The 16,206-nt window shown below is 48.9% G+C and overlaps 3 protein-coding genes; 1 reads left to right on the top strand and 2 right to left on the bottom strand.

Moving 5' to 3' along the window:
- Positions 1–7,553: 7,553 nt before the first annotated feature.
- FFUJ_01823 (probable 26S protease subunit RPT6) lies at positions 7,554–8,777 on the bottom strand (the record flags this gene model as incomplete). XM_023574428.1 has 2 exons in its annotated part: positions 7,554–8,488; positions 8,543–8,777. 2 exons carry the CDS (start codon positions 8,775–8,777, stop codon positions 7,554–7,556), a joined length of 1,170 nt encoding a protein of 389 aa, XP_023423778.1.
- A 1,773-nt stretch (positions 8,778–10,550) lies between these two features.
- FFUJ_01824 (related to calcium permease Vcx1p) lies at positions 10,551–14,008 on the top strand (the record flags this gene model as incomplete). XM_023574417.1 has 3 exons in its annotated part: positions 10,551–10,737; positions 10,801–13,529; positions 13,580–14,008. The coding sequence occupies 3 exons, from the start codon at positions 10,551–10,553 to the stop codon at positions 14,006–14,008; spliced, it is 3,345 nt and encodes a 1,114-aa protein (XP_023423777.1).
- Positions 14,009–14,465: 457 nt separating this feature from the next.
- On the bottom strand, positions 14,466–15,593 carry FFUJ_01825 (probable pectin lyase precursor; the record flags this gene model as incomplete). The annotated part of the gene is made up of 1 exon (XM_023574406.1): positions 14,466–15,593. The coding sequence occupies one exon, from the start codon at positions 15,591–15,593 to the stop codon at positions 14,466–14,468; it is 1,128 nt and encodes a 375-aa protein (XP_023423776.1).
- Positions 15,594–16,206: the final 613 nt, after the last annotated feature.

Raw genomic sequence — 16,206 nt, 5'->3', positions numbered from 1 at the left:
GCCTTCTTAGATAATACTTATTAGACTTTAGAACCTCACAGACTATTCTGTCTTGACTCTCCTATATTAGAAATAGCCGCTCGCGGTTCGCATCCGTGGCGTTTATAATGTCCGAGGACACAGGTTTGTAATCCAAATCTGCAGCTGTCAAAATGAATACGGTTCCCAACTCTCCTGTACGTACCCTGATCCTACCGTAACGTCCCCTGCAACCTACCGTATCGCATGTCCTCGTGCGTCAGCGTTGCAAGTGGAGTGAGTCCTCTGTGGGGAGACGAGAAAACGGACGGTACAGAAAAAAGAAAGCAAAGCAATCCTGCATCAATCAAAACCTGGAAACCTCGCAGCCGAATCGTTCGATTCGACGATAAGATAGAAGTTATCACCAGATTTTTGCCAGGGCTGAATGCAAGAAGGGACCTGTTTATCCTGAAACTCCAAAGGGCTGAAAGAAAGCCAGAAAAAAAAGAGGCACGAAGAGAAGCATATCGTTACAGTAGCCTAAGCTTTTTAGTCGGGTTACAGTCAGTCACCGACGTCGATCATGGCTACCGTACACCTGCACGTCAAAGTGCATAAACACTGACAACTTCAAAGTCGTCTCTCTTTTCTCCTGTGTCATTTACTCTGTTGCTGAACCGACGATCTCATAGTGGCATGTTTCGACTAGGACTGTGTGGGTGGTGCAAAAGAGAGATGAACCAACCAGTTGAACAGATACAAGCAGTTCTGATAATACTGCAGAAACAGCTCCCGGTGAGAACGGTCGTTGGGGGTTAGGGGTGGTCGCGTGTGGTAAAGATCATCCAAGCGAATGGACGCTTGCTTTCTGGAGAAGGGGGGAGGAAGAGACGCCGGTCCGGAGTTGTTTGTGTGTGTGTGCGGTTTTTTGTTTCTGGTGCTGTTCGTGCAGGTGGACAGAAGGACCCTTGAAGATCATTGATTTCGCAATTGCACGCTTGCCTTTACTTGTTGAAATGGTTGGTTGATCTTTTGGTGGTTTCTGGCGGTGGAGGTTGAAGGGGGAGAGTCCGTTGGTACAACCTGGCCAATAGTTCAGGACATTGAGGTTCAGTATAGCTTCAGGTGATAAACTCTGACAGGTGTAATATAAATCAATTCATTCAAGGTATCAAACTCTTTCTGTTGACAATGTCGTAGCAACTGCAGGTACTAGCCTGACTGGCCTGATAGAATATGTATTATTGAAGCTTATTACGCAAGCTTCAACCAACGACGGGATCTTTCCCTCTCGTATTCTTACAATTGAGCACTATAATAGAGTTCATTCGAGCATGCAGATGCCATCATCTCTTTCCCCTGTCCCACGATGATCCAGATCATCTTCACACTTTCATCCCCCGCTGATGCTCATCCTCCCCCCTCTGTCTCTCGAATCTGTCACCGTCTCTCGAGTCTCCCCTGACTACATCGTCATTGCAGCGTCAAGGGTCCCAACTGGAAAGAAATAATGGAACGGTGCGCATAGGGGCGTGTGTGCATCTGTTTGACTGGGCTTGAACCAACCAGAAATCCGTGTGGCGCCATCGTCAACGTCACTGGCCCGCATCGGTTTTTTGCTTCTTTTCTCCCACTGATTTATCTCCGCCTTTTCGCTCTCTGCCCATTTCGACGTTTGCCAACCTCCGTCTGAAAAGGTCGCTAGAGTCTAGAACGAATCTACTGCGAATCACGGTTTGTTTTGTGCCTTCAGCTCTTGGATAATTGCGTGTTCAGATCTCGCGTCAACGGTCGTAAAGTCTGATGCCGAGTCTCGACCAGGTCTTTACGAAATTAAATGCTGCGGCATGACGTAGTTGATGAGACGTCGAGCAACCATCCCACTTACGCTCACCGTTTTGACAATTGCTGTTGTAACGTCTTGATAGCCCGCTCAGTAACGGAGTTTCAGCTGAAAGGCCATCTGCCCAAAGGCAAAAGCTGAATCGGAACCAAGCCATATTCCGGCTTCGGCTAATGTCAGAAAACGGCTGCTCCCCCGCTAAGCGATTTGATCTTGTGTCTATGATTTTGTTTCAAGGCTGTCTGGCTCATGCTCTCTCCCTTGTTGCGAGATGAATTCAGGGACCGCTGCGTAGACTAAGTTAAAGCAAAGCTTGATACAGACATCAGAAACGCAACGCTCAATTATAAGCAGGGGACTCAGGTTTATGCGAGGATTGCCTGATGCATGTCACTCCGACGCCCTTGTCCGAGTCGCGGACCAAGCTATCCAGCTTTTCGGTATTCCGTATTCCACCGGCCGAAGCTTAACAAGCCTCGATTATCAACCAAGCCAAGCCCTGCGAGAATACAGTAGCTAGCTGCCGTTTCCTTACGGTTCCTGATTAGGGTATCCAACGGACGCTAAGAGCACATCCTTGCAGATGGAAGCCTCACACATCAGACATCTTTTCTCACCGTCACGTATGTACGTCTTTGCTTCAATTCAATCCACATCGAAGGGCCTGGACCCTGAGATCATCCCCTCCATAACGGATAGATTATCAAATCAACTCTCCAACTAGGGTTGCACGCGAGTAGAGCAACTCATCAGCGGCGCTTGCGATTATTTCTAAACAAAGACTCAACAGCATGGCCTCAATCTCGAAAGGGCCAAGGCGAGAACAATCTCACTCAAGTCTTCGCGGACAAAATGCTCTCAAAGTGGAACTGTTTGAGTAGGAATCGAAACTTTAATCGCTTACCGCTAGTTGTTCGCAGAAACATGGCGTTGACTTCCAACTTCAGCCAAGGCTGTGTGCCAGCGAGACGCCGCCTTACAGTACTAGCCTCATCGAAGCAAGGCGGACCCTTGAATTTCTGACCTTTAGCATCGTGGGCGGGAGGGGCACGAGACGAGACTGACAACAAACTGGTGTTTTATCCAGGAGATGCCTGACAGAATCAGATTCATCCCACTTTGACAGTTTGCCATGTTCGACAAACCTGCAGAATCGTTCCCACGGGAAATGGATATCCAAAGATCCACTCAAGTCTGACTGAGTCCCGAACGCCTTGTGCGCCTTGTGCGATAGAGGTTTATTACCTCAGTGACGTATGATTGACCGTTCTCGATGCTCAGGCTGTGCTTCAGCTGAGCAACAACGCATAAGCCAATGTGTTCTAGACACTGGGTATGACATCGTCGACTTTTGATGAGCCTCGTTCTTATGGGAATTGTCATTGTCGATAATCAGTTGTGGTTCTGTCAAGACATAGTATCCCTGCCGTAGATGCGTCCAGGCATGTCGATCATGCAAGACGGTGTTGACACGAGGCAGTTCGGTTTCTAAATAAGGCAGGAAGAATTAAATGCAGTTTTAATTGATTACATGGCCATTTGATAGCCACTCGGGTGGGATGTGGGAGTCGAGGGTTCTCCATTCCGACTGGTTGTATAGCCTCGAGATGGGTGGTACCCTGACCTTAGTTTTGTTCTTCAAAATCAGAGAGGACAGAATCACTCCAATAATATTTTTCTACGGTTGATACTTTTCCTATGTCTGTGAGAGACGTCATGGTGGACTGTTGTGAATGATTTGTACCGTTTCGAGTGCTCAGCCCGAGAGCCATTTCTCCAGCGTCATTCGTGCTAAAGCTATCCCAGAGCTATCCAATATAGGAACTATCCCGATACTATGCTTCGATTATACACTTGAGCTTGTATTTTTTATTTTATTTTTCTCGAAAACGCTAGTCTATATCGCACACTTTGTTCCTGTCTGGTCCAGAGCTAATTCGGCCCGTCAGAGTCATTACATCACCGATGACCATACTGACTCGTAACCATCTACTCGACAATCCGTCACAAGCACATCACCAAAAACACCTACATTACGATCACGATTCAACCCAAGCCCTCAATCCCCGATCCTTGTCACCGCCAGAGAATCAACTAATAGCAAATGCCTAAACAGTCATTCTCATATTGATCACAAAATAAAAGCATCGGGCCTCACCGGTTGAGCTATCAGCTGACCAAAGCACTTCTACACGTGGCTGGAAATACCTGTTTTTTGCTGGAAATACCAAGCTTCGATCGTTGTTCTAGAATCAAGCATGAATCTGTTTAGCGTGACACGCGACTCGAGCTCTTGAAACTCTGGCAGTTGTCGGGGCGCCCGAGCGGCGTTTGATAGAGCTCAAGTGGGACGGACGACACGTCTTGATCGTTAGTTTGGTCGTTTCAAAGGATTAAAAACGCTATGGCTGGCCACTGATATGTAGGGAGAATTAGTAGTACAGCAAAAAGAGAAAATAGTGGTTAGTCTCCCTGAAATCATGCTATTACATGCGGGCTAGCTGTAAGTACATTTACATGACTTCAATGAGGAAGAAGATCAGAGACCTAAAGCTTGAAGTTTTGTGTCAATGAATCGGCTGTAAAACGCCTCAGCTGAATATCATGTAATGTTTTGTTTCTACAGGTTCTGTCATCTGAATGATCCCATCAGTCCCAGCTGAAAGCTGAAGGCGTCATGTTCTTGTTCTTGGCATTGTAAGCCCCAGTTCCTGAACCATGGTTCACGCATACTGTACTTAATACCCTCGTGTTCGACAGGTCACATCCGATACCGAGACGAGCTGAAAGCTTGTTGACAAGAACTGCTTCCCTCATGAGTCGTCAAACTAACCACAGAGTAATAAGCTCAAGCCACAAACTCGAACACTTCCACCAACAACTCCAAAGTGCAAAACTGAAACATATCTCTAAAGCTGCCCCTCGAACCATGGCAACTACCTTCCTCCAGCATGACTCTTTCGGCCAGGTCTCATCATCTGCTGACTTCCAAGCTCGCTTTTCCCTGAAAATCGTGCCTTAGCTAAACTAAGAGTTACACGCGATCCATGTCTCTGATGTCAGCGGAGCTATCACTCCGACGCAAGGGCATGCGACTGCTAAGAAGAAAAGTCAATCGAACAGCTGATGCTATTCGAGACAATCCGCATGGTTTTGTGTGTTGTTTACCGTGTTCCCCGTATGCGGTTTCAGAAACCACCGTTTTGCTGATGCAAGGGTGAGGAAGGGTTGACTCTCATCCACCAACTGGGGCAACATGGCGTCTTAGACCATATACAAGTCTACTAAATTGATCATCATCTAGCTCTTCATAACCCTAAGCTTAAGACTTGGGTTGCATAAACTCATCATAAGAGTCTATGTGCACATTTCTTGCATCCAGGTTAATTGGTGGTTAACAACTTGGAGAGATTGGTGTCAGCCTCCAGGCAGCTGAACTTCTCCTCTCCAGACGATGCCTGCCGTTGCTCAGCCTTGATACGATGTTATTTTAGACCAGAGGGGTTACCTACCAGGCTTCTATCAAACGTTTCGAGGTCATTGTAAGCTACATCTAACACTTCTTCCAAGGCCAGTGTCTTCAAAGCTTTACCACCTTCTCAACTAAGAATCACTTACCCAAGGTGTGTATTCGTACTGAATATAAGCTCTGTTTACATGCCAGGTACAACCTTTGAGTGACTGAATAGTGGTGTCGACTTTTTCACATGCTATTCAGGAAGCATTCACTGTACATCTCGTAGGATCCAAAGACGTGTCATATCTGTCATCCATCCCGCCGTTGTAATCGTCCTTTTCTTCACAGTCAAATGAAGCGATGAGGTCGTTGACGTTCATCTCTAAGCATCAGCTTTCCCAAGATGTTTCTGTCCGCGAGATCGAAGCTACCTAAGGAGTAGTCAGTACTTCTTTCCAATCTTTTTATCGGCATCTTCAGATTCTTACTGAACACTTCGACTCTTGGTGAGTGCAGATGTGAGATCGAGGATATCGTCTGTTTCGGAGGGGGGCCGCATTATCTATCTGGTTCCCCTCTGTGACGTCTTCCTGCATTTCCACAGTCGGCTCCTGTATCTTTGTTTCCTGGGGATGTTCCATGTCATTTTTCATATCTTCTTATTTTGATTCGCGCAAGGCTTGAGCCTTGGCAACCTTGACAAGATGTTCTCGTTCAGCCTCGACCCGGAGTGCCTTAACAATACGGAATTCCTCTTCGATGAATAATTCCAGCTCTTTGTCGGGATCTTGGAGAGCAGCATTAGTCAAGGGTATTCCAAGTCTTTTTGCCCGCTTGGACTGTGGAGATGCCTCCGAGGCCTGCGTGATTCTGTGACGCTTCAGTCGTCCTTGGTTTGGAGGTGTCACTCGGCTGGGAACTTTCTGGTCTTGCTTCAGTAGCTTTGGGGCTTCTACATTCTGATCGGTCTCTAAGATTGATTCAATGGCAGGTGAATGTTCTCGAGGCTGTTGTTCTTGGGAGGCGTCTTCAGTCCGGCCTCTGCTTTGGGTGGGCTGGACATCGCCAAAGCGTCACGGACAATGTTGTGTCAAATGGGATATTCGGGTGTAGATCGAGGGATGGCGGAGTGGTGATGTAGAATAATACTTTCAGTCTGTTGTTAGATTTATAACTCACGCGGGAGAGGGATGGAGAGAGTCCAGTGAGTGATTCAGTGAGTAAAATGGCCGATCAACATGTCAACACTGGTGTGCAGTGAGTTTGCACAATGAATCATAGTCATGCGTAAATAGGTAATGTAGGCAAGAAGCTTTCTCCGTCGACATTCTCCCTGGATCTTGTTCTGTAGCTATTGTTTTCAAGCGTCGTTGCTCAATCATTGTCTCCGTTTCTCTTCACATTTCCCTCTTCTTTTGCATCTTCAACTTCTCCGTTTGTCTTCCTATCACTTCTCATCCATCTTCAACCGCGCTTATCTGGCAGGCCATGGCAGTATGCCTTCACTCAGTTACTGACATCACCCACTGATATCAGGCGCCGTCAAAAGATCGTTTACATACACTACGAGAGCGATGCAGATATTGCTGCTAAGGTTTCGATCTTATTTGGACGCACCAAGGTCAGACTATTGGATCCCATGGTAGCACACTATCAGATCCATTGCTTCAAGCTTTTTGTTTTGAAGCCAAATAAGAGAAGCCGACTCACTCACGGATTCCGAAGCACAGTACAGAGTAGTCGAGTTCCAGTATATGGTTAGCGAGATCAGATTGACGCCATAAAGCTTTGTTACGTTCCCAAGTGCCAGTTTCAATCGTCACAGATAAATACAGTTAGACGTGTGGGTAGATGGTAGTGGCCGGATTCATGTTCGGCGATCTTCCCGATATTTACAAATAACTCTTAGCGTTTATATAGGTAAGTAAGGTGGTAGCTACTTAATCTAGCCATTTTCATATCAACTACCCTCTTAATAGTTATAAACAACTCCTACCATATATGTAGTTTGGTGATAGCACCCTTAATCTAGCCGTATTCATATTCGACTACCCTGATACAAACATTTTAGCATATACAAACAACTTCACAAATTACAAAGATCATGCTTCTGTCGCTTGAGATCGTTGTTTCCATTATGGTACAATCTTCTATCCTTACAACTCCGCTCCCGCTGTCATGACCCAACCCATCTATGAACGACCAGGCTCTGTTGCGAGTCCAGCAGGTTAACCAGCAGCAGAGACGACAATAATATGGATAAATAAAAGAACGCCCCTTGTTGCAGTTTTCTCACTTCCAAAGCTTACCAAGAGACACCTCCTTGTCGTCGTGCTTGTTGAGAATCTTTGCCGTGGCAAGCTCGAAATCTTCTTGTGTGACGTGCACTCTTCGCTCTCGGAGAGCGTACATGCCTGCTTCCGTACACACACCCTTCAACTCAGCACCAGAGCACCCGTTCATCTTTTCCGCGATCTTGGTGAGGTTGATACCACGGGTGAGGTTCATCTTGCGACTGTGAATGCGGAGAATATCCGCTCGGGCCTCGACGCTGGGTGGGGGGAACTCGATCTTTCGGTCGATACGTCCTGGGCGCAGGAGTGCAGGGTCGAGAATGTCGAGACGATTGGTGGCCATGATGACCTTGATGTTCTTAGTGGGTTCGAAACCATCGAGCTGGTTAAGCAACTCAAGCATAGTTCGCTGGACTTCGGAATCTCCTCCTGAAGAACCCTCCACTCGTGAGGAACCAATACTGTCGATTTCATCCATAAAGATAATGGATGGGGCGTGCTCTCGAGCCATGACGAAGAGTTCTCGCACCATTCTGCTACCCTCACCAATGTACTTCTGAACCAGTTCGGAACCTGACACTCGGATGAATTTACAGGCAGTGTGGTGAGCAACAGCTCGTGCCAGTAGTGTCTTTCCAGTACCGGGAGGGCCGTATAGCAGGACACCCTTGGGTTGTGCAATTCCAAGAGACTCAAAAAGCTCGGGGTGCTTGAGACCAAGTTCGATAACCTCCTTGATCTCCTTGATCTGCTGGTCCAAACCACCAATCATGTCGTATGTGCTGTCGGGAACCTTCTCTACCATCATGAGAGAGACGAGAGGATCGACGGAGGAGGGGAGCATCTTCTCGAGTTTGTAGCTGTCAGACAGGAGTGTGACTCGCTTTCCTGGTGTGAGCTTGCCAATATCAACACTATCCGAAACGTCGACCACTAGAAAAGCGTCAGCATTGAGCATTCAAAGCTAGATGACCTAGGTGAGCATACCATATTTGCCCTCCGGGTGGACTTTGACCAAAATCTTCTTGGTGCTCATGACCTTGACGACTTCTCCGACATAGGAACCAGGCTGTTGCAACAGACCCAGCTCTTCCCTCAACAATCGCACGCGGGAGTTGTAATCATTTCTCTGAGCTTCAAGACGACGAAGCGCGGCTTGTCCCTTGAGAATCTCAAGCTTCATAGCCTCGATCTTGTTGTGGTAGTACTCGTCGAGCGCCATGTTTGGCGAAGCTCCCTTGACGTCAGGGAAACGAGCTGATAAAAACTGTTCGGGGGTGTAGATATGTAGATTTTGGCACGAATTGCCAGATTCACGGATTCGGGGTGGAGGCGGAGATAGTGATACGTGTCGGAGATTGGGTGTGTTGGCGATGGTTTGCGATGAGGTTGAAGCTCGATGACAAGGCTACAGCTTGTCTCGTAATCCTCCAAAGCGAATGAGCGCACGGGCCAAGCGGGTGGGAGCTGCTGCCCTCGAGGGGTCGGCGTTATGTTGTGCCGTCGTCCGGGCGACCTCAGGTGTAGGGTAGGCTTTACGGAAGGTTGAGTTGGAACCATTTTGATGGAACCAGCCGAGAATTACATATTGAGGGTTCTTTAACGGTCTAGCACAGGATTAATATTATGGTCTGTAGTAGCCGAGCGTGGTTACTTTTGCATACCGAGTCTCTGTGTGAAATGTCGAGTCTCTCCAGAGCCGTTTCATTGTGTCAAGTTCTCATCTGGTTCACGACGTCGTCAAGTGTACAGACTCATGGCTGCCATGACAGTGGAACTCCACCACCCACAACGCTTTCTGCCGCGTTACCCCCACTGAGACACACTAGACCGCTTAGGAGTTGATGCAAGGCTCATCGAAGCTGACATGACATCGGCCGTTAAGGTATCAAGATATGGTTTAGGGAAGAAGATGGATCAGCACCCGGCTAAAGCGGATGAATATCTTATCTTGGCCCATGACCATCTTCGGAATTCTTAGAAATTCGGACATCTCATCGATTACCTTCGGTACCCCTCTGTTGATCAAGGTCAACTGTCGTGCAAAGAGCCGCCTGTCTGCTACCAACCAAGACCCTGGGGATGCATAATGACGTCGAATCATTGGACGAGGTTGAACACGCGCAAGGTGCGATAAGACACACTAAGCTGTCATGGGGAAGGTTGGTTGATCACGAGCTGCGAGCTTGGCTGAGGTGGACCAGGCAAAGGAGCTAGACTAGGGGCTGGATTCTGTCGATGTCGATGGCCTAGCTTGTTTATCGTCTTATTATGTACATATCCAGAGTCGATTTGTGAGAGTGCAGTGCTCCATCGACTTTGAGTTGGATACGGCTACAGTACTGTAAAGTTTGTATCCGTAGACCACAGTAAACTTTCTTTGTGTTCAGCTACGGGACCTGAAAACTCATTCCTTCTTCCCCCGTAAAATAACAAGAGTCAATTGTGAGCCTTCACGATTTATTTGGCACTCTCTGCCCTGACTCCTTCTTTGCGCTTTCTGTTGCGCTTTCTTGGAAAGCTCACTGCAGCTCGAGTAACATATATATTTACTTGCTTGCTCAGAGACTCCGTCCATCTCTTTTCCCTCATCAACTTCCTCTCTTCCTCTCTCTTAACCTTATCCAGAAAAGAAGCAAATTCCAGCTCGTCTCAGTTGTGCTCATCTCAATTTTCAATCCCAACTGAGCACAGTCCAGTCCCGCTGCCCAATCCTTCGTCGCATCGCGATTCTTGGTTGCTTGGGCCGTTTTGATCATCGCGTCGCATCGTCTGTACGACTTTCTCGGCGCTGCATCGTGACATTGGCATGCTCGGCATTCCCTCTTTTTCCTCAAGTATAGAGATAGGTGCAGCTTACGTCTGGTCGCATTTGTGAGCTCGTGTCTTATTTATTGCCTTCTCTTGTTTGTTCACCTTTTTGCATCAAACAAAAGTTTCTTGTGATAAAAGTCGCCTATTACTCGACTGTTGATTGCAGTACCACTGTTCCACTATGGATCCCTCGAGACGGGAGAGCTCGTCGACTGGGCATCAACTTGGCGACTCGTCTGGCAATGCATCTCCATCGGATACGCGTCATCCGCTTGCCCAGGCCGAGTCTGCCGTTCTTCGCGAGGCAGAGAGCTTGTCAGAAAGCTTCCAGTCCACTGACACTGTGCGGCGGAGACCAGAGGGTTATGGTAGGTTCCATGCTCTATGCCTTTTCTTGGCGAGAGACCGGGGTTAATTTTAAATATTCCTAGGCTCGATAAGCGGTCCAACTGCTTCAGGTTCAGCTCAACAATCAAAAGAGACATCTCAAGAGCGCAGCTCGGCTCGCGCCACCCAATCTTCACGTTCTGCGAGAGGCCCCGAGAGAATGCGATCTGCCACTCGACTACGAAAGCCACCAATGCCTCGACGCCCATCCTCGAACACGCCTTATCGCGGCGGTGTTTTCTCAGCCGATGACGATGTACACGAGGTAGAGGCCGATGCCGCCGAACGTCAACAATCATATCGTCGACGACCTCAGCTCTCGACCCAACTCTCTCGAGTTCAATCTCACACGAATGAAGACGATGAAAATGACGATACCAACGACGATAATGGCGAATCGACCGAGAGCCCTGCTGAAGCACAAGGGGACGAAGAGGAGACTACTCCAGTCGAGGGCCAGGACGACTCAGATAGCGACGTCAGTGAAGCCGAGAGCTTCACCCTCAAGGACAGACAGCAGGCCATCAACCAGACCCACCCCTTCGGTATCCGTGTATGGAAGCCAGCATTGTACAAGAAGGATCGTTCAATTCAGAAGTTTGCACAAGCAGACATTCATTCAGCGCCTGGCGGAAGAGTGAGCAGCTGGCTTCTCGCGTTCAATCTGCTCTGGACCCTTCTGTTTGGTTGGTGGTTAGCTTCGTTTGCAGCTCTTGGCGCCATCGTATGCCTGCTCTTTTCTGCTGCTCCTAGTGGGAGAGAGTATGGAAGAGTTCTATGGGGTCTCGCAGGATATCTGTTTTACCCCTTTGGCAAGTTTGTCCGCCTGGAAAAGGACGAGACTTATATGGACGAGGACCAAGATGAAGGACGCAGCATTTCTGAATATGAGCAATGGCAAAGCGGAGACCTCGAGTATGGCCGATTGTTCTTTGGACCTGATCGCAATCGCTCAATTGTCGGACGTTCGAGAAGAAGTATCGATTCTGAGCCCAGCGAGACAGAGAGCTTGCTTGGGCGTGGCCGACGTGGTGAGCCCTCAGAGCTCCCTCCACGAATCAAGAGACGACTTTTTGGACGTGGCCAGTGGAATATTGGCCGTGTCATCTTTTTCATCTTCTTCTACTGTCTCATTTCGCCTTTGCTCCTCCTTGTATCTGGTATTTGTTGGTTCTTAGTTTTCTGGATCCCCATGGGCAAGGCTACATTCTTGCTGTTTGACCACCTTCGACGACATCCCCTGGCTCTGTCTTTTGAGACCGATATTAGATATATCCGTGAAGACGATGGTCCGAGCTCTTCAGTCCTCCTCTGCACATACCGTGCTGTAGGAACTCGATACTGGAAGTATACTGTTGATGGTACCAACATCTTCCTTATCAACCTCATGGTTGTCGTCGTCTTTGTTATCGCCGATTGGATTGTCCTTGAGGGTATCTTCCATGTTGAAGGATTCATTACATCTCCAGCCTTCCTCTTCTGTGCTGGACTCCTGTCTATCATCCCTCTGGCTTATTTTATCGGACAAGCTGTTGCATCTATCTCGGCCCAGTCTTCGATGGGTGTGGGTGCCGCCATCAACGCTTTCTTCGCCACTGTTGTCGAAGTGTTCCTCTACTGTGTTGCTCTAACTCAGGGCAAGGGACAGCTCGTTGAGGGAAGTATCGTAGGAAGTATTTTCGCAGGTATCCTATTCTTGCCTGGTATTTCCATGTGCTTCGGTGCTATTAAGCGAAAGACGCAGCGCTTCAACGCCAGGTCTGCCGGTGTAACATCAACCATGTTGCTGTTTGCCATTGTTGGCGCCTTTGGCCCTACTCTGTTTTATCAGATTTATGGCACCCATGAGCTCAACTGTATGGAATGCGAGGACTACAACACTGGCGAAAATAGAGACTGTCGTCGCTGCTACTTCAGCCAAGCTCCTTCACTCAGTGACAGGTTCTACTTGGAGGCTGTTCGTCCTTACTGTTACATGGCAGCAGCCATGTTGTTCTTCTCATACCTGATTGGTCTATGGTTCACTCTCCGAACTCACGCTGCTGTCATCTGGAACGCCGAGGTTGAGGAGAAGCGACACGAAGACCATATGCATTCATCCAGTCTTCGCACTTCTCAAGTTCACAGCCATCCTCATACTCACTCTCAAAACACCGCTGAAACCAGTAGTGCTGATGTTCGCGATACTCAACTCTACAAGCGTATTCTGGGCCAGTCTCTTAAGCAGTCTGGTTACACAGAAGACCTTTCTCGTCAGAGCTCTACAACCGGACAGACCGCCCCTACCAATGGCTCAGCTTCGACCCCCCATGTTGTGCCTCCCAAATCCAGCGGCGGTGAGCAGTCTCACTCTGCTCTTCATGTTCCCGGTCTAAGTGATGCCGACAACAAGATCCTCCAACGTGAGGTCACTGAGATTGCTGCCGCGGCCGCGACTATTGCATCCCGCGAACGCATGTCGCGAAAGCCATCAACTGTACCCCCTACTCATGCTCCCGGCGCTCGTCCTTCAGCGAGCCGTCAACACACCCACACGCATGCCGAGACTGAGGGACCTGCTACCGAAGCTCACCAAGCACATGGCGGTCATGACGCGCCCAACTGGAGTCGTGCCAAGAGTTCCATAATCCTTCTCGGAGCTACTGTTCTGTATGCAATTATCGCTGAAATTCTGGTTGATACTGTGGATGTTGTTTTGGAAAGCTTCTCGATTGATCAAAAGTTCCTCGGTATCACCTTGTTCGCCCTTGTTCCCAACACTACCGAGTTTTTGGTAAGTGGTTTTGTTCCGTATTTGACTGATAATTGCTGACCGAACCCCAGAACGCCATCTCTTTTGCTATGAACGGAAACATCGCCCTTTCCATGGAGATTGGTTCGGCTTACGCCCTGCAAGTGTGTCTGCTTCAGATCCCTGCGCTCGTCTTCTACTCGGCCTTCTGGCCAGGTGTCCCCGAGGGTGGTGACCCGGCGCTGTATACTTTCTCGCTTCTGTTTCCCCAGTGGGATCTTGTCACTGTCATTCTGTGCGTGTTCTTGCTGAGCTACATGTACGGTGAAGGAAAGAGTAACTACTTCAAGGGCAGCATTCTTATGCTGACCTACTTGGTTGTCGTCATTGGCTATTACTTCAGTGGATATACGGATGATGCTATGGGCATGGAACGATTCGACGTCATGGGAGCTGATGGTAAATACCAGAGCTACAAGACAATTGGTAGATCGACGAGGGGCATGGCATTCCCAGCATGAGTTGCTGGTTGGTGAGAAAGGGGTTGAGTAGTTGATTGGGAGAATGTGCATTTACATGAACTGTTAATACTGGACGAACATAAACTACATCATACATAGTGCATTCGATGAGCCCTTGATTCGGGGGTCTGCATTGTTTGGTGTTTAAACTTTCAAGAAGGTTGTTTGTTTTTGGGGGCCATTGAGTTATGAGCATTGGGAATGCGATGGATTTCATTGTGGACTGGTCATTGTAAGGTGTTAACATCTGGATTTAGTCTTTCCTCACCATTGTCATTCTATCACGGTAACTTCCAACTCTGGTGACAACGTGATTAAGTCAAGATATGTTACTGGTATTGACAAAGGCCTGGTATGTATGGCCAGATAATATATGTAAAGATACTATGTACAAAGAAGTGACATGCTGCCAGATGTGATATTATATCAACGCCTCATCTCAAACAAGGTGCTTAGTTTAGGCCATGCCGAAGCCAGCGGAGGTCATGACGCTCTTGGCGCTGTTGTAGTCAGAAGCACTAGCAATGGTCTTGCCCTTGAAGTTGCTGAGGAAGCCAGTGTTGGTGCCACCGAGAGTACCAGAGCTGCCGAAGCCGTTGAGCTGACAGTTGCGGCCAAGAGAAGCAGCACAAGGAGAGCCAGAGGTGGGAACACCGAAGAGCTGGCCCTGGTAACCCTTGGAGTCAACGGGGTACTTGACGTTCTGGAAGATGTTACCCTCAGCGAGGACAGAGCCAGAGTCGATCTCGAAAGCGTGGTCAGGGACATCGTGGAAGAAGTTGTTGACGGCGTGGAGGAGAGTGTTGCCGGCGACCTTGGGGCCACGGCCGGAAACGCGGTAGACGTAGTTGTTCTTGAAGGTGACGAGATCGTTGGAGCCAGCAAAGTAGAGACCCCAGTAGTGGTAGTTGTTGCAGCTAGCAGACCAGCTGGTAGTACCGTCGATCTTGCTGTTGGAGATGGTGACACGGTTACAGGCGTTGTTTCCGAGGACAATGTGCTGACGACCAATGAGAGAAGTGGTAACATGGTCGATCCAGACGTTGTCAGTGTTGTCGAGGGTAATGGCATCACCACCCCAGACGTATTGAGGGTTGAGCTCAGTGATGTGAACGTTCTGGATGATGACGTTCTTGGAACCAACGATCCGGAGACCCTTACCACGGATGACACCCTTGGAGCCAACGCCGATCAGGGACTTGTTGGAGCCAACCTTGATACCCAGAATACCGGCCTTGTCATACTTGACGTTGACCTTGGGGGCGTTGGGCTGGTAGTTGCCGCACCAGTTGTTCTGGTTGATGGCAGTCTGGCACTTGGATCCAGTTCCCCAGGGGGCACAACCAGTCTCGCTGGCGGTACCCTCAGTGCCAATGAAGTTGATGGTGCGGTCGAGGTAGATGACTCGGGCGGAGGAGTCACCGAGGTACGAGACGAGCTCAGCGGCGGTCTTGGGGTAGACGGCTCCAGCGCTGCCTCCTCCTGTGGTGGAGGAAGCGAAGCCCTCGGCGCGGGTGGGAAGAGCGCCGAGGACGGAGGGGATAGCGGCAGCGACCGCGAAGAGGGTCTTGAAGAGAGAAGGCATGGTGGTTGATACAGGGAGTGACAGTGGCAGTATGTATGTGTGTAAGTGAAGAAACCAGAGACCCAGCTACTGGTTGAATGAGAAAGAATGAAGGAGAGAATACCGAGAAGCAAGTCAGAGAGAGAGAGAGTGAGATATCGTGAAGTTCATATACTGACTATCTCAGTCCATCGTGTAAGCCAAGCTAGGCTGCTCCTCCACCCTATGGAGTGAGCATCATGCTAGCATCGGAAAAGCCCCCTTGGCAGACGGGAATTCGGCGAAGTTGACGATTGATTACAGCCTTATTTCGGGGTGTAATGCTTCATCGAGCCACGGACCCTCCCAGCCCATGTTGCCCTATTCGGACGCGGTCCGGGATGTGATTCGTGGGAATTCCGTTGATGTTTCGGCGCGGTGGGTTATCTGTAGAGCCCACACGCCCCCCTATCCAATGTTAATATCTCCTTCCAGTGTCAGGACCTTTTATTTAGATTGTATATTTTAATCCTTAAAGATAAATGGATCATGGATATAAGCAAAGATGGGATGATTCTGATCCCGCGTATTCGAGTGGAGCGCTTCGGTAGATGAGCGAGCTCCGGATCCGACGCCGTGGTTCGGACGGCTAAAG

The sequence above is a fragment of the Fusarium fujikuroi genome, chromosome FFUJ_chr01, assembly GCF_900079805.1.
Source record: "Fusarium fujikuroi IMI 58289 draft genome, chromosome FFUJ_chr01".
NCBI classification, from domain to species: Eukaryota; Fungi; Ascomycota; class Sordariomycetes; order Hypocreales; family Nectriaceae; genus Fusarium; species Fusarium fujikuroi.
The sequence above is the reverse complement of the archived record's forward strand: the minus strand, read 5'-3'. Positions and strand labels throughout refer to the sequence as shown.